The 23,563-nt window shown below is 41.5% G+C and overlaps 1 protein-coding gene across 15 annotated transcripts in view; it reads right to left on the bottom strand.

The window, feature by feature from the left end:
• The window catches only part of CADPS2 (calcium dependent secretion activator 2), a 520,508-nt gene that overhangs the window by 296,797 nt on the left and 200,148 nt on the right, over positions 1–23,563 (bottom strand). For all 15 annotated transcript variants that reach the window (XM_075557705.1, XM_075557702.1, XM_075557700.1 and 12 more), the window contains exons 4-6: positions 20,837–20,917; positions 13,948–14,184; positions 3,954–4,075 (exon numbers count right to left, since the gene is read on the bottom strand). In XM_075557705.1, the coding sequence (XP_075413820.1) occupies positions 3,954–4,075; positions 13,948–14,184; positions 20,837–20,917 (440 nt within the window). The remainder of the gene's footprint in view (positions 1–3,953; positions 4,076–13,947; positions 14,185–20,836; positions 20,918–23,563) is intronic.

Below are 23,563 nucleotides of genomic sequence, written 5' to 3' on the forward strand. Positions count from 1 at the left end.
TTTCGTTCTTTCTTAAAAAGGAGTTTCTTTCTGAAGTGATGAAAATGTTCTAAAAATGGATTCTGGCAAGAGCTTCACAACTCAGTGAACATATTAAGCCCCCCCCCCCGCCCCCTCCTCCCCTGAGCTGCACACTTTAAATGGGTGAAATGTAAGCTAAGTTAAGCTTGTCCCGCTCAGGTGCTAGCAGAAGGACTGCGGGAAGGGTGGATGCGGGAAATCCGGAGTCTCCTCATTGCTGCTGTCTGCCCACTGACTCCATTGCCTTCCTGGGTTTCCTAACACGATCCTTCCCGAATGTGCCCTCCCCCTTCTGTTGATACCTCAACTAAGACTTCCGATTTGTGTCATGATACTGTAACTTTATTCAACTCTTTCTGTCTTACAGGTCTTAATATGTCAGTCGGTAGCTTTCCCCAAAGCACTAACGCTTACTTCCCAAGGTGATTTTTCAGATCAACTGGATTTTGCTTTGGGTCCCTTTTTATGTTTTGTTTTTAAGAGGTTGAGAATGCTTCACTCTGCCTACATTCCTCTGAATGTGTGTTTTACCTTTATCATTCTTGATGATTATGCAAGCAAACATTGGGTAATAACACATATAGGTTTATCTTATTGCTAGAAAACATGAGTTTTAAAATATACTCGATTAACTGACCTTTCACCTCTTGCTTCTCTTGGCTCAGGTCAAGAGGAGACTCGCCACTCACGACTGCCCCTGCCCACCTCTCTTGTCCTCTGGGGTCACACTGCCAGCAAGAAGCATTTGCTAGGCAGCCTTTCTTTAAAGCAAATATGCAAACCAAACCAAAGATCTCCCAGACTCCTAGGCCCTGTGACAGACAGCCTGCTTCCTGCTCGCTCACAACAGCATCTCTTCAAGGAGGGTTTCCCCTCATTATTTCTACTTCAGCACCCAACTCTCACCACTGCACACTTTGTTTGTGTCACTTGATGGGATCAAACAAGAGAACTGCATGTGAATAAATGTGTTGGATTGTGTAAGATATGGCAGAAAAACTATTACAGGGGACAAACAATAATAAGGGTTCCTGGGGGTAGAGTGGGGGAGGGAAGGGATGAAGGGAACTGCTGATATGAAGTGTTCAAGAAGAAAGAAAATGTTTTGGAATGATTGTGGTAGCGATTGTACAATACTGCTTGAGGTGATTGAATTATGGAATGTTAGATATTTTTCAGAGATCCAATTAAAATGATATTTTAAAAAGTTGGTGGGAACAGTCCATGATCTTTCCATCCATCTTCCAATGGGCTTTTTGAATTCTCCTCGTATTTGTCAGCTGGAATTAAACACAACAGCCTCAAATATTTGCTACGTCTAAGTCATAAAAACAAGTTCAATCAACTGAATCAACAGTACATTCTGACAATGCTTACTTGCTACTGAGATACAGCCATGGACAGAACAGGATTTTGTCAAGAGGTAGGCAAATGCAAATAAACAAATGATAAAACAGTTTGGTCCTAATTGGACATTCCCTCACAGATGGGTCACAAGTAAAGAACGAGCCAGCCAGGATGCAGCACAGCATTGGCGGAACACACAGCCGTCTTCTAGTTCTCTAATGCTTCCTCCTCCCCACTATCATGACCCCAGTTCAACCTTACAAACCCGGGTAGACTAGAACACGTGTACTGGAACAGATAGGAGCTCTTGACACACGGAATCCAGGACAGATAAATCCCTCAGGAATGGCAATGGGAGTAACAATACCATGAGGATAGGGGGAAAGTGGGGGGAGAAGAGGGAGAAACAGGGAACCGACTACAGCGGCACACAATTTCCCTCCTCCCCATGGGGACGAACAGCAATAATGTGGATGAAGGCAGACAGCGGTGGTGTAATATATGAAATTAACAATCATTTATAATTTATCAGGGGTCCATGAAGGGGAGGAGGGGCAGGGAGGCAAAAAAGGAGCTGATATCAAGGGCTCAAGCAGAAAGAAAATATTTAGAAAATGATTATGCCAACATATGTACAAATGTGCTTGACATAATTGATGTATGGATTGTTATAAGAGCTATAAGAGCTCCCAATAAGATGATTTATTAAAATTAAAAAAAAACCTGAAAAACACTCAGTCCAAGAATGAAAGAGCTTGCTTTAGATGGGGCTATCTATAGGGTAGGGCTTCTCAGAGGTAACGTTTGAAGCATGATGCCTGGTGCCAAGTTTCCAGCTCAGCAATACTGAGATTAAGTTGCTTCCGAGAGAAGCTGATTAGTGGTAGACAGGGGGACAGAAGATAAGAAGAGATCCCCTGTAATGAGATGCAGGTGGATGATATTTTCAATGTCAGGGGAAAGTTGGACCATGGATATGTTGGTAAAGAATACTTAAAGTACCATGACCTGCCAGCAGAACCAACACAGCTGTGAAAAGAAGTCCTGTTAGCATATCCCTTTGAAGTGACGCTCACGAGACTTCATCCTACCTACTTTAGACACGTGATCAGAAAGATCCGTCTCTAGAAAACACTGTGCTGGATAAAGTAGCGGGTCGGTGAAAAGGTAGCCCTCAAGGAGATGGCCTGTTAACATACTTGTCAGAACGGTCCTATCTAATAACAAAATAACAATGGTGCAGATTGAGCAAGACCACAGAGTTGGAACAAACCTCATGGTACCTAACAACAGACAGTGAGGCAGAGCATCAGGCAGAGTGAGCTGCTTGGGCTTCATCCTTTACAATCCGATAGTGCCCTGTGTCTACCTGACCTATTACCTTCCACCAACTCTGTCTCCTCGGTACAACCCACCCTCAGGCTCTGCTTGACCAAAGAAACCGGCAGGATCGTGCTCATCCTGACCTGCAGTGACTGGTCAGGTTCTTAACAGAGACTTCTCGAATAAGCAGGTCACCTACTTGATGGTGTGACAATGACTAATGACAATGCATAATGGCAGAAGGGAGCAAAGTGTTTTCTAAAGGCAGCACGGTGGCGCCATGGTTCGGCATGGGTTGCTAACCACAAGGTAGGTGGTTCAAACCCATCGAGCTTCTTCTCCAGAGAAAGAGGAGGCTGTCTACTCCCATGAAAATTTACACCTCAGAAACTCTTCACAGGGTCACAATGATCTGGAATCAACTTGATGGCGGTGGGTTTGAGGTTGAAAGGCAGTAAACATGTGAAGGTCAGGCAAGTTTCATAGTATTTCCTCAGGCTGGCCTGGTAATTTCTACCCCAGATGGTGATGTGGCCTGATTCTGAGCCCATTAAAAAGAACACCTTCCAAAGCTAAGGAAACTCATCCCTAGAATCTGAAATATAAAAACCACAGCAAAGAACAGCTTTCTCATTACAGCATGGTAGTCATGGACAGTTCCCTACGGAAAGCCTTCACACAGAATTGTGTTGAGTCCTGACACAAGTGTGGTACCTACGTGTGCCAGGTTCACAAAACCCCTGCGTTTTACATTACACAACACGTGTTTGCAAACCACACAGCCCCCTCTCCCGTTACGTTTCCTGAGTGTACTGTGCACAGTACATGCATATGCACACACTGCTGTCTGTGTCTCATGTGGAAAAAGCACAGCACTTACACGCAGAGAAGGAAAAGCTTTCGGGCTGCAATTCTAACCGCAGCACTGGGATCCTGCACTACCTTGTAAGTGATAGTTGGGAATCATAACACATGCTTTTCTTCCAGAGGATTTACATTTTATTGCTTAATTATTAGCTTCACATTTGCACGCTGCATTTTGTTTGTACTACAGAAAATAACAGGAATTCTGCTATGGTTCTAATTACAACATCATTATTCAGTAAGACACATGCTGATTCTGACACAGTTGAAACAGAGCTGGTCAAATAGCAGTTTCAGAGGGTCATACCATACAATTCTGTACATTAAAAAAATACATGTTTTTTGGGAAGGAGAAACAAAAAAAAATAACAATGCTGTATTTTTATCAAATGGCTTACTGTGGCCGCGAGGCTTCAGCCTGGTCTGTCTGCAGCTTTTCCCCTCCTTCGACTTCCATGGTGCAGTAAACGATTCGATTGGGAGCGACCGACTTCAAGCCTTGCACTTCCAATATAACAATCTAAGCAAAAAAACAACAATTTTTAAAAAGGTGAATTTGGCAACAGCTAGCGATATACAGAAAGGGTCGCATGGGCTGCAATGAGGATGGCTAATCGACGAGCTATCTAGTGGAACGAAAGGTTATTTCTTTTATCTTCTTACTAATCCACCTCTCTGCTGAGACGTGCACTGGTGGCACAGCAGGTTAAGCATCAGGCTGATAGATTCAAGGTAGGGAGGCTTACACCCACCAGCCATTAGGCCGCAGGAGAAACGGTGCTTCAGTCTGTTTCAGTAGAGATTCCCTAAGGAACAAGTCTACTTTGCCCTACAGGGTTACTCTGAGTCCAGATCAAAGCTGTGTCAGTGAGTCATCTGTTCACTGAAGGTGTACTAGGTAACATTTGAGCATGTGCAGTATCTGAAGAAATATGTCTGCCAGCTGTTAAGTGAACTCTCATAAAACAAAACCAAAACAAAAAGAAAAAACCAAATTGACTGCCATCAAGTTGATTCTGACTCAGATACCCTATATGGCAGCAGAGAACATGAGGGTATCTGTGTCTGTTCCCCTTTATCAGAGTAGAAAACCTCGTCTTTGTCCCATGGAGCTACTGGTGGTCTTGAACTGCTGATGCTGAGGTTAGCAGCCCAAAGCAGAATTCACTACATCATCAAGGTTCCTTTTTAAAATAAAAAATGAAGCTAAAGTCTCAAGAGAGAAGGTCTAGTGAATTAAGTGAAATTTAAATTGCTATCCTTAAACACTGCCAGAGTACTGCAGAATTATAAATGAAAAGCCCACGCAAGTAACAAAAGCACTCTAGGTGGAGTTCCTTATAAAGCAGTGGTTCTCAACCTGTGTGGGTTGTGACAGACCATCGGAAAACACATATTTCTGGTGGCCGTAGGAACCAAATTAACGCTCCTCTCTTTATCCCCTGGTGGATCCGCCCACATACAGATACGCCCACATGGGAGTACCCGGCGTGATAACATCATCACGCCAACCCCAACACATACACCCCATACAAATACAGGCATATGTGAAAGGGTTGGTGCCATAATGTACTTATGTAGACTAGTCACACGTGTAGAAAGCAGCTGCTATGTAGGAAGCAGCTACTGTGTAGGAAGCAGCTACTGTGTAGGAAGCAGCTACTGTGTAGGAAGCAGCACTATTGGTGGTAAAACCTCACTTCGTGAATTGTAATTACTGAGTAAATGTAAAATCATGAACTGTAAAATCAACCATTGCAAAAAAAAATATCTGTACCATGGGACATTAATCTGGATGCTGATTGATCTTTTTATATTCAGCTGTGGTTGATGTGAATACTGCCCCCTTGTGATAGTAACAGGTATGTAAAAAAAAAACCCACAGAATGGTAAATCATAGGAAACGTTAATGAACAGTACTGACTGAACTGTCATGTATCACCTCTTGTATCATTAAAGCTATTGTTATATATTAGTTTCATTAGCAAACCATCCATGACAATGGATCGTGTAGAGAAGAACGTTAAGAAAAGAAAATATAGTGAGGATTTTTTATAGTATGGTTTTACCTCAATAATTACAGCAAGAATTGAAAAAGCACAAGGTATTATTTGTTATGAAAGTCTATCAGCTGAATCTATGAAGCCACATAAACTACAATGCCAGTATGAGAGCAGGCATCCGAGCTTTGGCAGCAAGGATACCAATTATTTTAGAAGCAAAGCTGATGGACTCAAGAAAGCCAGACTTGACACCGGTGGCAAGTACCACAAACAAAACGTAGCAGCCATTGAAGCTTCATATTTGGTGGCACTCAGAATCACCAGAGCTATGAAACCTCACAGCACTGCTGAGGATTTACTGTTGCCAGTGGCCAAAGACATTGTGTGAGTTATGATCAGAGATGAATTTGTTACAAAATTGAGTGCAATTTCCTTATCTAACGACACTGTCCACAGAAGAATAGATGACGTCTGCTGATATTCCTGATCAGGTAATCCAGGAAATTAACTCTGCTCCACTTCCAATATTTAGCATACAGCTTGATGACTATACAGATGTTGCAAACTGTTCACAGTCACTGGTTTACGTGAGGTATATTAATGAGGGCGACTTTAAAGATGAGTTTCTTTTGTGCAAATCTCTTGAAACGATAACTACTGCACGTGATGTATTTGACACAGTTGGTTCATTTCTGAAAGAGCCTAACGTCTCCTGGGAAAAGTGTGTGTGTTTTCACAGATGGTGCTCTAGCTATGCTAGGATGTCGATCTGGATTTCAACATTTGGTAATGAACAAGTCACCAAAAGTCACCGAAACTCAGTGTGATTCATCAGAAATATTAGCAATGAAGATGCTGCCCCAGAGTTACAGTAATAAAAAGTGTCAGAAGTTCTGTCAATTTTGTAAAGGTGAGCACTTTAAATAGTCGATTGTTTTCATAACTTTGAAACTAGTTGGATGCGCCAAATAATGCTCTGCTATTTCACACAGAAGTGAGATGGAAGTTGAGAGGAAAAGTTTTAAAATATGTTTTAGAGCTTCGTAGATGAACTCAAATGTTTTTTTGACCAGAAAGCAAGACCGCAGTTTGAACCACATTTCAGCAATAAAAGTGGGCTGCAGGAAATACTTTACTTTGACATCTTTGCCATCTTGAATGAGTAAAATTGATCACTGTAAGGACCAAATGCAACATGCCTCGGTTTGTCTGAAAAGAGCTGATCATTCCAAATGAAACTTCAGCTTTGGCCAAAAAAACTGGATAAAAAATTTACATGTTGGCTATCTTATCAGCTTTCTTTGAGGAACATGACATTGAACCAGACAAAAGGAACACTTGCACATGCTTGCAGGTGAAATTTCATTATACTTTCCAAATCTACCTGACACCCCATTTGCACTTGCCAGAAGCCCATTCACAATCAAAGTTGAAGAAGTTCCCGAGACACCACCAGAGGAGTTCATTGAACTTATTAACAGTGATGTAGCGAGAACTGATTTTTCGGCAATGCCAGCTACAAATTCTGGATCAGGTGTTTGCAGTCATATCCTGTTCTGTTGAGACTGTGCTGCACCTTTTTCTTCCATTTCCAACAACTTCTCATTGTGAAACGGTTTTCCAGCTTGTTGGTTATCAAGTCTAAAGCAGAAGTAGACCTGTTGTGGAAGATGATCTTTGCTGTGCTCTTTCAAAGACTGTCTCAAGAATTTCTGATCTGGTGAGAAAGAAGCTATCTCAACCTTCACACTGCCGTTGGCTTTTTATGCACACTGCCCCCAAATGTAGCAATGTAGATTACTGCTGTCATATTAAAACGCTACACCATGCTTCAAGACAAAATTTCATTTATTGGTAATTAGAAAAAAAAAATTCACAATATATAATTACATATTGTTTTTGTGATTAATTACTATGCTTTATGTTCAATTTGTAACAATGAAAATACATCTTGTATATCAGAAATGTACATGATGATTCATAACAGTAGCAAAATTATAGTGATGAAGTAGCAACAAAAATAATTTTATGGTTGGGGGGGTCACCACAACATGAGGAACTGTATTAAAGGGTCATGGCATTGGGAAAGTTGAGAACTAATGATATAAAGTGATACAATGTTATGACTGGTATTCATTGTCACTATTGCATTTAACTCACTGATATCAATATACTCTATCATCAAAAAATTTCTGTAGCCTTGATTTTAATGATTATGACTACTTAACAAAAAATTTTCTTTATGGGCTGTTTGGGCATTGCATATCCTATTATCAAATCAATATAGAAAATATAATCTGTCACTAGACATTACAATGCTCCCTTGACAAACTCATTTCCTACCCTTTATTTAACACATTGGAATGGAGTAGAAAGGCTGGTATTGCCCTTTGTAGTTATAACTTCTTGGGGAAAGGGGTATAATGGATAGATAGAGAGATAGGTGGATGGATAGATAAAGCCTACCCACGGTCAACAAACAATTCAAACATCTGAGTGCTCTTATATAAGGTTTCTGAAGCTGCAATTCTGAATAGGAGTAGAAAGTCTCTTCTTTCTCCCATGGAATGTCTGATAGGGCTGAACTGTGGACCTTGAGGTTAGCAGCCCAAACTGTAATCCACTATGCTACCAGGTCTCCTTATATAGACAGATAGATGCTTTTAAAATAGTTTTGCTTTTTTGGGGGGAGGGGGTGGTTGTGAAGGTTTACATTTTGAAGTGTTTCCCAAAGTGGCAATGCCACCCCTGGTGGGGGTGGGGGCCTGGAGCGGTGCTGGAACCATCCAGGGGGTGCTGCAAAAGCAGATGCTGATACTTCGTCCTGGATGATGGGCTACAGCACAAAAAATTTAACTACCAGGGGAACCACTGAGTAATTCCCCCCCCCTGAAAAGTGGGTGGTAGGTCAAATAAGCCTGAGAACCTATAGTTTAAATAGTTGAGATTCCCATTCAACAATTTCCTCACAAAGGATCCATGCATTCTTCAGGATGCATGAACTTTCTCATTATTTGCATCTTGTTGTTCTGTTTCCATCCATCTAGTTTTCCTGTACCCCTATATTTCAATTTTGTTGTAAAGTAACCCTCGACCATTTTGTCTCCTATGTCATGTATTTTTTTACAGTGTGATTTTTATGTTTGCAAAAAAGTTTCCAATTTTAATATCCCACCTAGAATTAATATCTTCATTAAACACACCACAGTATAGAAGCTATTTGCTTAAATGTGTTTTCAAACAACACGTACACCAAGAACTTCTCTAAAACATCAAGATAATATAGGATGACTTTTTTCTATTGTACATGAATTTCTTTATTGAATTCATGTTGTATTTGGATAAAAAGATTAATAGTCTTCATGGTAAGTAGCTGCCCAAATCTCATCAATATTATTTACAGATGACATACTATATTATTAGAGTCACCATAAATTTTATATAGTCCTGAATCTTGAGGCAAGCAGTCTCTAATTTAAAAAAAAATCCATCTTAGACGAATTGATTTTCATCTCAACTCTGGCTCAAAAGAAGGTTTATGCATGTAAATAAAAATGCATGTTCTATTTTATTTATAAAAATATCAGAAACTATAAATTTGATTGCTCAAAATGAAAGGATCAAGCAAAACCATTTAGTCCTCAATCAGAGGTTCTGCTAACAGAAATGCAAATGCAAACACTGAATTAAAATAAGACAACTGAAAAGAGGAAGAGAATTAATGGAGAGTTAAGAGATGAGAAATAACATCTTTCACAGCTGCTCTAATATTCAGGGAAATTGGGGTGAAGTGCTCAATCGTGAGTAAGTAAAATAAGCAAACATACTCACACATTCTTAATGTCTGCAGGCTGTTAGTCATATTAAAAGCACTAGAGCCCTTACACAGCATAAAACTAACCGGAGTCCACACAAATGACATATGTAAGTCAATTTGTTAAAAGCCAACTGTGGGTATGCTGGACTCTATGACCTTCATGACACCTTTCTTAATTTGGTGATCAGAATCTTGATGATTTCGGCATTTGAAATGAGAATATTGTGCACCCCGATGTAAGGCTAGAGATCGGGAAGTCACTGCTCTTCATTCGGGGCACGGGTGCTCGTGTTGCATCTCCGTCACTGGTGTGCGCTTCCTAAGCAAAGAGCACGAGAGAAGAGAGCAAGCATCCGTGTTGGCACTATTTCTGCTACCTCCATGACAAGCTACGGCAAACGGGGCCTCCTAAAACACATGGCAGAGAAATATCACTCTGCTCCTCGGAACAATGCTCCCATCTGTGCGGGGAGTGTTTGCTCCTCCAGAATTGCCACTTTCCCAAGACGTAACTTCTGATATGACCGTAACCACACAATTCTAAAGATCTATATTCCAAAGTCAACTACAACTAAGAGACAGACAGCTAGTCTCTCATTAATGATAAAGACACCCTTGAATGACATGGAGTACCAAACCAAATAACTTTAGGTGACTGTTTCAGTCAGTTCCCATCAACACATGATAATGGGGCTATAGAAAATAAAATCAATCTACACCGCATCTTCCCTTTTCTGATCTCTTGGTGACTGATGTAAGAAGGGGTAAAAGAAACATTATCCTTAGAACAAAAAAAGAAAGAAGGCTTGCAAAAAAATAGAATAGTAGACCATATGCTTTTGACTAATGCCTGGGCCAGAGGTTCATTGTGAGGATATCATGGTGGGCAGAACGGGGACTACAGGGGGAGAGAGATTCCACTACACAGAGCAGACTTCTCCCATCAGACCTGCCTGCCTGACAGCATTGAAAATACTCAGGGAAGACATGGTACTCACGCCAATGATACTATCCGGCTTACAGCAGACAGACTCCCAGTTTCAGAGGTAGATATTTGCTTTTCTACGTGTATTTGCCTAGGGAGTATTTGAACATTTTGTGGATTAGTTTGTCTCTTGCTTTAATATTCTCCCTGAAGGCTTCTGAATGGAAAGCCCTAAAGATAATCTTGTCTAACTAACTGCTAGTCATCAAACACGGCAGTTCAGTAACCATGTATCAAATGACGTGTGCCAGGCTGTTTTAGGCTCTCTCCATCTGTAAACTCCCACCTAGTACCTACTTTCTAATAGGCCAAAGCAAATGGCAATGCACCTAATAAATAAACTATGTGCTAGGAATAGACGCCTTACTGTTGTCGTGGGTTACACGTAAGTTATATCTTGCTGCTCACTGCTAGATTAGTGCTTGAGACCAGTAGCAGCTCCATGGGAGAAAAAAACAGGTATTTTTGCTCCCATAAAGATCTGCTGCACTGAAAGACCACAGGCACCATTGTGTTCTGTCTTACGAGGTTGCTCGAAATCTGAATTGGCTCAATGGTAGTAAGTTGGGTTTTTTTTTTTCTTTCATGTTAGGAATAGGGTTGCTATGAATTGGAATCAGGTCATTGGCACAAAGCAACAATTCCCCGTCCCCCCGTGCCCACCCCTGAGGGGAATAAACAGCAGAAACATGGGTGAAGGGACACAGCACACTGGTGTAAGACATGAAAACAATAACAATTTATAAGTTATCAGGGGTCACAGGGGTGGGAGGGTGGGAAGGGAAGGGAAGGAGGAGCTGATCCCAAGGGCTCAAATAGAAAGCAAATGTTTAGAAAATGATGATGGCAGCAGATGTACAAAGATGCTTGAAACAATTGATGTTTGCAGTGTTATCAGAGCTGTAAGAGCCCCCAAGAAAATGTTCTTAAAATAGAAAAAGAAATGAAAAGGAAGGAAGACCCCAAAGAGATGGATAACAAAAAAATAAAAATGTTAGGTAAGAAATCATGAATTGGAGCCCACTCTAAAGTAGATGGTCTGATCCATGTTGTGGCAAAAACAAGTTTTGTAGTGGGCTGGGGATGTGGTGAGTAGAGGAAGGGATAGGCAGTCATTTTAAAAAGAAGAGAAAACGTGAGCAAAAGCTTTTCAAATCTGAATTATTTCCCTTACACACAGTCTTTGTAACTTGGAAAATTTCATTCTTTACTGTACCAACTGTAAGCCTGTGTAGTGCAATGTGAGAACTTGAACTTGCATCAAGTTCAGAGGTCCCTTAGTAGGCAAGCTGGGGTCTGAGGGTTGAGGACTGCAGTGAGCAAGGCTGCTGTGACAGGTGCTAAGGCTACGGGAGCCTGTGACCACCTGTCAGTTCTCTCAGCCATGGTAGGAAAAGCATTGTGCCGGGCACACTTAGTATGATTTCATTTGGTTGTTGAACAAATGAGTGTAAAAACCATCACACTCAAACCCGATGCTGTGAAACGGATTCGGACGCATGCAACTCCATGTGTTTCGGGGTACAACTGCACCAGAGGGTTTTCTTGGCGGTCATCTTTATAGACCTTGGGTTGCTAAACATTAGGGCCAGCAATTCAAACTCACCATTTTCTTTGTAGGAAAAAGAAGAGGCTCTCTGTCAGGGTCACTATGAGTCACATCAAAAAGGAGCCCTGGTGGTGTAGGGAGGTATGCACTGAGCTGTTTACCACAAGGTCAGGGGTTCAAACCTACCATATGCTCCTTGGTAAAAGACTGAGGTTGTCTACTGCTGTAAAGACTTGATAATGTCTTGGAAACCCCCTAGGGCAGCTCTACTGTATGGTCACTATGAATCAGAATTGACTTGATGGTAGTGAGTTTGGGTTTTGGATGAGTCAGTAGTGTGGGGTTTGGGAGTCTTTTTGAAAGTAGATTCACTGGGTCAACTGTCAACTGTTGGGCTAGTTGCCGGGACATATAACTCCGACTTAAAACACCTTGGGATCCAGAGATTAGGTTCATAATATGCTATGACAGAAGAATATTGGCCTTAAATAAGCATAACAATAGAGGACGCCAGATTAATTCTTAAATATGCAAGCTTCTTAGGCCATGCAAAATGAAGTTTCAGCTCAGATTCTCTTTCACAGACCAGCAATAAAGTACAGAATAACAATTCATTCTTCCACTTAAAATAGCGAATAACCAGCCTAATTTTGTTTTCAAGAGAATATAGAATTCCTAAGAAGCTAATCGTTTACAATGTTTATGAGTATTAAATAGCATAGAAAGGGGAAAATGTTTTCAACTGTTTTTAGGTCTGCATTTCTTAAATGAAGATTTTGAAATTTATGTTTCCTAAAGGTTGTAAATATAGAAATAATCGTAGATTAAGGTACCAGAAAAATGCTTCAAACTACAAAAACATGTTTTAAAAATATGATTAATGAATTTAAGCGCTACACATTGATAGAAAATTTGTATTGAAATTAAAATAGGTGACTTAGTTTTCTATAATGTATTTAAAATAAGTAAGTAAACAAGGGGGTTACCAATAGGAGAAACTGGGCTGGAACAATGATGAACTTCTATAGTAAAGAATGATACTCTTTCAAGTGAAGCCTCCTGAGTTTCTGAGGCTGGAGAGATGGTGGAGAAATCCCTAAGAAACCATTGTGACGTGGTGTAACTAGACGAATGAGGATTCGTTGGGGAGGTTGCCAGTGGATGTAAACACTCCTGAAGGACATGGAGAGGGATGGCGGATACACCAAGAATCAGGAGCTGTACGCTGTGAGATGTCTGCTGTTTTGCAGCATTGCCTTTCAGAGCTCCCCTCACCCACACAAAGGAGCTTCAAAGGTTCATGGGAAAATGGGATTGAAAGTTCCTGGAAGTTTGCACGTTTCTGAAGGCCTCAGATATAGGTGAATCGCGAAGAAATACAATCATGAGAAAGAGGGATCTCCTTTAAAATCTGACGTCAGCATCTTTGCTTTCCAAGGGTTTGGATAGAAAGGAACAAAACTGAATGTTTGAGGAACACAGTTTATAATCCTGGGCCTTTTTCTTTGTAAACATATTCACCGTGCCGATCCTTTTTGGGTGGGGGCGGGGCGGGAAGAATTCTATTTTCCTTTCCTTTATCTACAGTGCCTATGTTGTATATTATATTATTATGTATCATCGCTGGCCTATTTGATTGGATTCTGGGAAGATGAGCCTCTTAACGAAAGACATCGCAACAAGGGTTAACCAAAGAAGCCGAGAGCGCTTCCAACGTGCAGACCTCAGTGGGAGGTGTAAAGCCTGCTTCACACCAGAGGTGCTTTGTCACTGACTTCAGCAAGGCACTTACGCTGCTCTCCTCGTTGGCCCAAAGGAGACTTGCCTCAAAACTTGTATTATTTTATGGTGTTGTCCCAAAGGACAATTTGCATCTATTTGCATACCCCGCTGGATCCTCTAACAAGAGAAGAAAAATTCAACCCCATTCGGATTATGTTACATGCTTTATATTCTAACAGCCACCACAAAGGTCAGCAGAAATGACCTCCCAGCTCTGTTCCTGCTGTCGGAGCTGAGCACGGGAAGCGCGGCTTACCTCTAAGGTGAACGGCAGCACCACGTCGGACTTCGAGAGCTGAATCTCATTCTCATCGCCCATGTCCAAAAAGGCAGAATTCTGCGAGCGTTTCAATTTTTGCAATTTAAATTCTGGACCACCCTTCGATACCGGAAGACTTTCCAAATTGGCCATTAGCAAATTCACTGAAGACCGCAGCTCTTCTATGTACATAGTCTCCATTTCTTTTGCTATGAACTTGGGGAATCTTCTTTCCTTTAAAAGACGATTTAAAACAGAAAGCAATGTTACTCACACAAGTCACACGCCACTCATCAGAAAAGATTTTTCAAGTTGGAGAGACTAGCATGTCCCAGAAAGTGTGACAACCTCAGCAATGTAGATGCCGGGGGACACTGACTGAATGGGTTCCAACTCATCGCAACCCTATGCACACCCCAAAGAAACACGGCCCAGTTCCTGTACCTCGCTCACCGTCTTTGCTACCTTTCAGCCCAATGCTGCAGTCACATTAGACATGCCTCCAGATGGGACCTGTCCCCAAAGGAGGAAATCATGCCTGGCAAAGGGTCAGTGGAAAAGAGAAAGACCCTCTAGGAGATGGATTGACACAGTCACAGCAAGATATTGTATTTACCATAAATGTAGTCTCTAGGACTTAAACCTCTCAGAATTTGGCATTCTGATTGTGTTAGTCTGGATGGACTGGAGAAACAGATTCATGAGCCAGCATATGTGTATAAGGAAAAGTGGGGGAAGGGAGACTCCGGATAGGGCAAGATATGACAAAATAACAATCTGTGGATTATCAAGGACTCCTGAGGGAGGGGGGAGCGGGGATGGAGGGGGAAAAAAAAGAGGACCTGATGCAGAGGGCTTAAGTGGAGAGCAAATGCTTTGAGAGTGATTAGGGCAATGAATGTACGGATGTGCTTTATACAATTGATGTATGTATATGCATGGATTGTGATAAGAGTTGTATGAGCCCCTAATAAAATGTTTTAAAAAAAGAGGTTTATATACAAGAGCAATTGAATATTATGAAAACATCCCAGTCTAGTCCAGATCAAGGCCATAAGTCTGATATTAGCCCATATGTCTGATACCAATCTATAAAGTCCTCTTCAGACTCACTAAACACATGCAATGACATTGAGTGTAGGAAGATTCCAGGCCAGTGGGTGGGAAGGCTTGTGGATCCAATGGCATTGTAAGCATCTCAGCTCTGGCAGGGGTCTCCAGGTGGCTTCTCCAGCTCCCAGGGCTGCATCAGGGTAGGTCCATGTGGCTTCTCCTCGAGAGAGCCGAGAAAGAGTGTCTCCCACCTCCAAGGAGGAAATGCAGGAGTTCCCAGAATCCTCAGGAGAAGGCCATGCCAACACAGAGGCCTGATTGGCTATACAATGATTGGCAGGCTAGACTCCAGCCTTTCACTATTAATCCTCAAATTGACAGGAGATTAGATTATGTAACTACTACACCGATTTTATCTAGAGGTTCTTTTCTCTCTTACTGGAGTACACATTGCACAAAATGCACACTTCATGTGTTTCCACAATACTTTTATTTTGGAAGAGGTTTTTCCTCAAGGAGAAAACAAATAAAAATATGATTATATAAGTGTATAGGTGGAGTTTTGATGCTTGGGGTGACTGCTCTCTAAGATGTTCAGGAGCATGTGTTTGCCTGTTAAACCAGGAAAATAAAACCCACTGCCATCCAATCTATTCCAACTCCCAGCAACCTCATAGGAACCAGCAGAACTGCTCCAGTGGGTTTTTGAGAGTGTAAATCTTTATGGGAACATACAGCCTTTTCTTTCAGGGCTCCTCCTTTGTCTGGCAGGAAACCAAGATCTATCACTTTTCCATATGATAGATAGGCATGGTTGCGAGGGTACGGTTTGTAGAAATACACATTTAAATTCAAAAATGCATACTGGCAAATAGCAACATAGCCACAGGACTAAAATTAGCTCACCTCTCACTTTACATGAATAGGCTAAGTTCCTTTATGGCCAGAAGTTCAGCTTCTTACAAAAGGTTTGGAAAACTTTAGTTTGTTTTACCAAAAGGTCAATTTTTGCTAAAACTGGTGAGTAAAAAAGAAATTAGCAATCTGAATTTGGAAAATTTTAATTGTTCCATGAATGGTATGCATATTGCTGGAAATCTGGTTCTTATATCTCTACACCCAGGTTTATTTCTTTTACTCAATTGAGAGGGAAGTCCAACTATTGGCATTTAGAGCCATCCTGACAGAGAGACATCCCGAGAGACGACAACAGCAATTTTCACCCCACAACGAGCAAATGAGCACCCTCGGGTCTCACCTTTGGACTACTTTTCATTCATCTTTGTCAACCTGGCCCTTAGGGTTTTATTTTTAAAAAATTCTCCTAAAGGAAGAGAGTCTATAGTTTTGCGATGTCAGACGGGCATTGAAGGTACAAAACTGGCCGGTGATCAAAGTCTAACATCAGCACCTCTCAAATAACTACTTAGTGCTCCAGAAAATCACGCCTTTGCATCCTTCTAAATCCAGCCTCCGAGATCCACCTCTTAGTCTGGCTGGAACATCTCTAGGGTGTTCGTGTCAACCTACACGCATTCCCGACTGCTTGCACCAGATCCTTCATAGGACGGAGAGAACATCTGGCCCCACTTCATGAATTGGTCCCAGAGTCCCAGGCCAACTGTGCTTTGTTTCCTCTAATATAACCTTCCCATACTTCTCTAAATATAATTTACATATAATGAATATTAAAATAGCAACTGTCACAGGGGTGTTCAAGACAATGCCTACATGAATGATTCACTCTCCCATGGAAGATTCTTGCTTCTCTGTTTAACACGCCTTCTATCTACCTGGAGCCGGCCATCGCAGGACAGTAGCTATTGCAACCTTAAGGAAAACACACAACCCGCGGGGGCATAAATGGTTCACGCGCTTGGCTGCCAACCGCAAGTGGGGGTTCGCTTTCACCCAGAGGTACTGCAGAAGAAAAGCCTGGTGACTTGCTTCTGAAAAGCAGCGCCGCAATGACAACTGCTGCTTTGTTCCCAGCTGCGCAACGAGCTACTGTATTTCCAGTGTCATGTGTGCGGGGCCGCGTGTGCAGACTTCAAAGAGTTGGTGGGAGAATCCCATTCACTGTTCTCCATAATGTCATTGAAGTCCCTTTGTACGTGGGTGACCATGAGGGATCTTTAAAGATTCATGAGGAACGAAATCCTTTACGTTTTCATTCTGATTTCCTAAAAGCCGTCTGAAGCCCCTTACTGTAAGTATATGTCTACAGACACACGCGGTTTTCTGAATGGGTTTTGGGCTAGAAAGAAAGAATACTAGGTGACACAGTGAGTTACACACTGGGCTGCTAACTGCGAGGTTAGCAGTTTGAACCCACCAGCTTTCTTCAGGAGAAAGAGGTGGCTTTCTACTCCTGTAAGGATTGACAGTCTTGGAAACCCAGTCGGGCAGTTCTAGTCCGTCATATAGGCTTCCCATGAATCAGAATAGATGTGATGGCAATGAGAGACCACCTTAAAATTTGCCAGAACAAGAAAAAAACAACTCCAAATGTAGACCTCAGACACAAAGGTGTCACATGGGCGATGGCCGCAGAGGGATGACCTGGGAAAGGCGCAAATGACTGATTACTCTTGATTAAAGGTCTCTGTCAGTGGAGTTCCATGTCATTTTGTAGACTTTTTTTCTGGAAAACATTCAGCTAACGCGTTTGGCAAGCTATCTTGAAGGTTAAAGTTTAAAGCCAAATGGGAACTGAATCACTTTTCAGTCTAACACAGGAATCTTAACTTTGCCTAAAAACACTTTGCTTCCCAAACGCTCTTCAGACTAACTCTACTAAAAACCTGGTTCGTTCATTAACGATGAGTTCAATAAAATCTTCAGTGTTGGTTCATTTTGTATTTGCACAAGTCATGAGTTTCCCTTTTTATAAAGGATATTTTAGCAAAGCAAAGGCAGCCTGGGGGCTTCTTCCAAAAGTTCACTGGAAAATTCCATTACCTTTTGTATTCTATTTTCCCATCAACTTTTTTTAAAGTTGGGATTTAATGCATATAAGATATCCAAAAAATAACACATTTGTCCCTATTTTAATCCCATCAAGTGAATTGTACAACTGCTACCCCGATCAGCCTGCAATCATTCCTTGTCTACACGGGCCCGTCAACTTCTGGAAGCACCCGTATATATTGTATCCTTGAAAGTCTGAGCTCTCACTTTTGTCCTAATCCCTAAAATGACACTTTATGGAACGCCCAAAGTTATCATATAGGAAAATAAAGAAACAGCCAACCAATTCTTATTTGGCTTTAACTAAAAACACCCACTCCACTCTCCTCTTTCCAACAAGACACTGGCACGCATCATAAAAAATGAGTGTTTGATCAGATTGTTCACACTTTTCAGAGACTAGACTAATTTTTCTTTTCTGTATAGCTTTGAGGTTTACTGTCAGTATTTCATCAACATTTTTAGATTGCTTATGTTAGCTCTTACTTTGAGATGACAGAAACAATTGTCCATCAGGCAAGCACGTTGAATCTGATCTCTTCAACTTGAACCCCACTGGGGTCAGGGCAGGTCTAGTTGTTTAACAGAACAGAGCCCTTCCTATCGACCCTGCTTTATCTCACAGTCCCCCAATCTGACCCATCTTATTCTCCACTTTGCAGGGGAGAACAATTTTACTCAGCACCCTCTGGCAAGTAGAACGTTTGAACTACAGCACATGACCCAGGATAAAGTCTAAGTATCTGGCAGTCCCCTACCCCATCCCCCTAGTGGGCAGTTTTTCCACTTTGGGAAAGACAGGGTGAGGGGGACCAATTTAGTTCACTCTACAGCACAGCTGGCTGTAGCTCTACTCCCTTCTCAAGCTCACTGCCCCTGAGTGGATGCAGACTGACAGCAACCCTGTAGAGCAGGGCAGAACTGCCCTGTGGGTTTCTGAGCCTGTCCATCTTTAAGGGAGCAAAGAGCCTTCTCAGATAGGTGATTGCTTAGAATAAATCCAGGTTTGCCAGAAGATCACAAGGCATTCATTTATCATAGAAATATTTCTCAGTCCTCCCAGACCCAAGAAGCAACCTGCCAAAGCCAACCACATAACCTCTGACACTGAAAGTAACCTGCACATTCGGCCCAGCTCAATGAGACGGTCTCCTGATGGCGAAATGCTGGGTCTAGTCCTCAGGGAAGAAGTCTGGAGCACACGCTGCCTCTCTAAGCGCTCCCTGGAAACAGGGTTCATCCCTCCCTTCACTTTCTGTCTTTTTGTCATAAAGGCAAAAACTGTCTTTGGCTGTCTCTTGATTGGTGAAGGCAGGCACTAAAGGAGGTCTTTTTCAAAGCAAAGGGCGAAAGCAAACTTCCACAGACATGGGACATGCCATCAGGAGGGAGCCGTCCCCCGGAGAAGGACATTGGGCCCGGGAAAGTGGAGAGGCCTTGAAAAGGAGGAAGGCTCTCAGAGATGGATTGGTAGAGTGGCTACAGCCATGGGCGCAACCATGGCAAGTATCGTGAGGATGGTGCAGGCCCGCGGAATGCTTCATGTTGTGCACAGGGATGGAGGCTTTGAGTCAGCACCGCCAACTGCCATGCCTTCTCCTCTACTGTTCGTTTGAATAAGTTGGGAAATAAACACAGCATGGACATTCTTAAAGCTTATGTTGTATAACGGCACAAGTATGCATTTTCTCTGCAGAAGTGCACACACGAAAAAACACATTCAACTGTTACAGTCATTATTGGGGAGCCCCCCCCCTCAGTTCACAAATTATGCACTGATTTGGATGTGGGTGCCTGGCTGCAAGAATACAGAGACCCATCCCACTGTAAACTCAAGGCTTGTGCCCTTTACTGAATATATGTTATACCTCAACTAAAAAAATCCGAAATAGGGAGGATTCTGGAAAGGGAGAAGACCTACATGTTAAGTGTTCCAAGTGTCTGCTCAGCAGAAGAGAATAGTAGGAAATCTGATTCTCAGAACAATAAACAACATTATGATCAAACTACACTGAGAAGACTAAACATTTTATAATGTTGCAGGAAATTCATTCATCAAGCTACAGAAGAATAAAAAGATATAAGACAATTAAGTTCTATTTTCTGAACAAAAACAAGTATTATTAAAAAATCTCATGGTGTTTACTTGAAATCAAGTCTATTTATAGAAAGACAGTGAATTCACTAATTAAAAAAATCAATGCATTATTATATTGTATACATTATCTCCAAGGCTATGTACTGGATATTTCAAGTTATATTTTTCACCCATTTATGGAGTCATTAATTTAGATGTTAATTAGACACCATCATGTCTAGTGCTATCAGATGCTTTGGAGCATATTATATGACTGGAGGGAAGGACATTTTTCTTTCTGTTTATATTTTGCTTAGCACAATACTAAAATGTTTCTAAATACCCACATTTGATAAATTTGGGTATTGCTTTAAAGGAAAAGAAAAATCTACATGTTTTCTCAATCAATTGAGATCAGTGGTTCCCCCAAATGGGAAATGATCCAGCAAAAGTAAATACTTACACTTTATCATAGATTATAGGCTCTCATACAAAAGTTTTTAGTTGCCATGCTGAGTCATTTTTTTTGTTTGTTTTGTTTTCTGAGAAGGGGACAGCAGGTCAAGCCTGGGCCCCTAGGCATCAAATAAATCTTCTATGTGACTAGACTTGTGAAACAGCCCAGGATGTTCCATTTGGAGAATGTGCATTCAGATGATCTGGGGTTCAGAGCATAAATTAGCCTGGCTCACTGGACCTGTAAGATACTTCTTTCTCTCTGTGTTCACAAAGTCTGCGTGAACACAAGGCAAGCACTAGGGTCGTCCTTCAAAGTCAACAGTTTACCTTTGCCATTTTCTCTGCCAGCTGCAGTCGACCGTCAAGTTCCCTTCTGATCTGGGCTGCTTGTTCGTCGGCGTTATCCAGCTTGAAAGTAAAACAGAAAGCACACATCTGTGATTGCTTGATGACAGTCATCTGCCAACTTAAGCAAGTATTAAATGCCTTCAAAAATCTTGGTCGGCTTTCTTGGCCCCTCTAGGGAAAGGAACACACGATGTTGTTCAATGGGTAGGCCAGTTCAAGTCCTTATGCTTTATTTTATCCCTGCCCCCTCAACGACAACATCTAATCAGTCTCTAGACGGCAACAGCTCAGGTGAGCAAGAAATCTAATTATGACGACTTTTGTCCAACCTGGGCACAGGAACCGTTTCAGACCCAGCTTTCCTTGGGATAACATTTGACTGTCCTTGAACTATTCAGTCCACACTTCTGCCTGTCGAGCTGGTCTGAGTGTTCCCAGAGGCAGATGACTCCCTTGCTTGTGCATCTCTGGACTTTTTCCTTCTGGGGGCTTTAAGAGACTCCCTTCATTTTTGGAGCAAGTTTGCATTAATGCTAAACTGTAAAAAAATCCTATCTGATTGACTGCTAGAACATTCCATCAGATAAGTCTTCATCTATTCCTCACTCTGGTGCAAATAAGATTTCCACTGACAAGAAATCTATCCACACTTTTATAGACTGGCACCACATTAAGAATTCTATTTTTTGGTTTCTAGTTTGATTGAAAGAAAGAAAATCAGGCTTTTTAAAAAAAGATACTCTCCATTTTGATAGGAAATTATTTTTGCTTCTCTGCTGGAGTAATCCTTTAACTTGTTATACAACCTCTTCACCCTTTCCTCATACTTCCCTTTTCCCTGACAACTTTTAACACCTTCATTAGTTCATTATCAAGAGGTGAAATATGAAATCCCACAAGAATAATCTGTGGCCCTTACGGGAAATTCAAGTCAAGACTGGGTGTGGGTGGGGGGGAGTATGTCACAGAGAAGGTGGTTATACATCGGTTGCTGGGTAAACTGGGTGAAACAACCTCTCATTTTGAAAACACACTTAACAGTACTTATGCAGAACCCAAGGAGAGCATACACCTAGTACCAAGTTCCCAACTGGACACTGTGGACCTTGTTTCTGTACAGCCCCTGGTGAACTATGCCTTATGCAATAGACTACTGGCCCTTCAGACTCGTCTTTTCACACAAGAGGCCCACAAGAGCCTTCAAAGGCTACACCAGAAGGACTTATGAAAATCCCACTAAGTGAGCTAGGTTTTACTTCAAACTCTCCTGTAGCAGATTTAAGGATCCAACTTTCTTTCTTGAACTCAAGGCTGAAAGAGCCCAGTGTGTGAAGAAGCAGATGACCACTATCCTAAGGTTATGATATTGGTAGTCATTGGATTTGGTTCGGATATATTGCTTTGAGGGTGCCCAATGAATGGTGGCCTGTAACTACCATATATTTACTATTATAATGCTGTCCTTGCATTTTTACGACATGTATTAGTCAGGTAGATATGGTGTTTCCACTGTGAATGAGTGTTATAAAAGTTTGGCCCTATCCCTAGCCTCCATTGTTTATGTAAATGGTGTCTAAACACTTAAAAGTTTAATCTGTACAAGTCAACAATTTATGTATTGTAGTCTGAAAAGCCAGCCTATGCATGTGTAATATCCTTTTTATAATAGGTTTAAATCCCATACTATTGCCTTAAATTAATGCTATCAACATAATCACTTGATTTATAATGTTGTGTATCAGAATAATGTCTCCAAAGTGAACCAGAAACATGTATATACCATCGATACGTGAATGGATTTTGGACTCACACATGAAATTCCACAGTTGTTTCAGTTTTCATTATTTCCTTTTTTTAATTGAGGTTTTTATTGCTTTGTTTTGTCACTGTTGTTTTTCTGTTAATGTTTTACATGATTTTCTGTATATGAAATCTGGGATAGGTAAATTTCAAGTGACAGTAGCTGGATTACTAATTACCTAAGAGCGTGGCAGGGGATGCTGGATGGAAATGGGGAGCTAACAAGTATGAAAAGAATATGTCCTGAACTTGATTGTGGCCATGATTATACAACCCTTATTACTACTGAATGATTAAATTGCATAGGGTGTGAATTATATGCCAATAAAACAATTTTTAAAAATCATTTTATTGGGGCTCCTACAACTCTTATTACAACCCATACATACATCAATTGTGCAAAGCACATCTATCCATTTGTTGCCCTCATCGTTCCCAAATTTGCCTTCCGCCTGGGTTCCTGGAATCAGTTCCTAGTTTTCCTTTACCTACCCTCCCTCCCCTCTCCCCCTCCTTCACGAACCTTTAATAACTTATAGATTATTATTTTATCTATCTAACACTGCCCAGTGTGTCTCCTTCACCCACCTTTCCTTTGCCCATCTCCCAGAGAGGTTATATGTAGATCCCTGTGATCAGTTCCCCCTTTCTACCCCCTCTTCCCTCCCAGTATCGCCACTCTCACCATTGGTCCTGAGGGGTTCATCTGTCCTAGATTTCCTGTGTTTCCAGATCCCATCTGTACCACTGTGCATCCTCTGGTTAACCAGGTTTGCAAGGTAGAATTGGGATCATGATAGTTGGGGGTGGGACATTTAAGATCTAGAAGAAGGTTGTCAGTTTCATTATTGCTACACTGAACCCTGAGTGACTCATCTCCTCCCCACTACCTTTCTGAAAGGGATG

Source organism: Tenrec ecaudatus, chromosome 9 (genome assembly GCF_050624435.1).
Source record: "Tenrec ecaudatus isolate mTenEca1 chromosome 9, mTenEca1.hap1, whole genome shotgun sequence".
NCBI classification, from domain to species: Eukaryota; Metazoa; Chordata; class Mammalia; order Afrosoricida; family Tenrecidae; genus Tenrec; species Tenrec ecaudatus.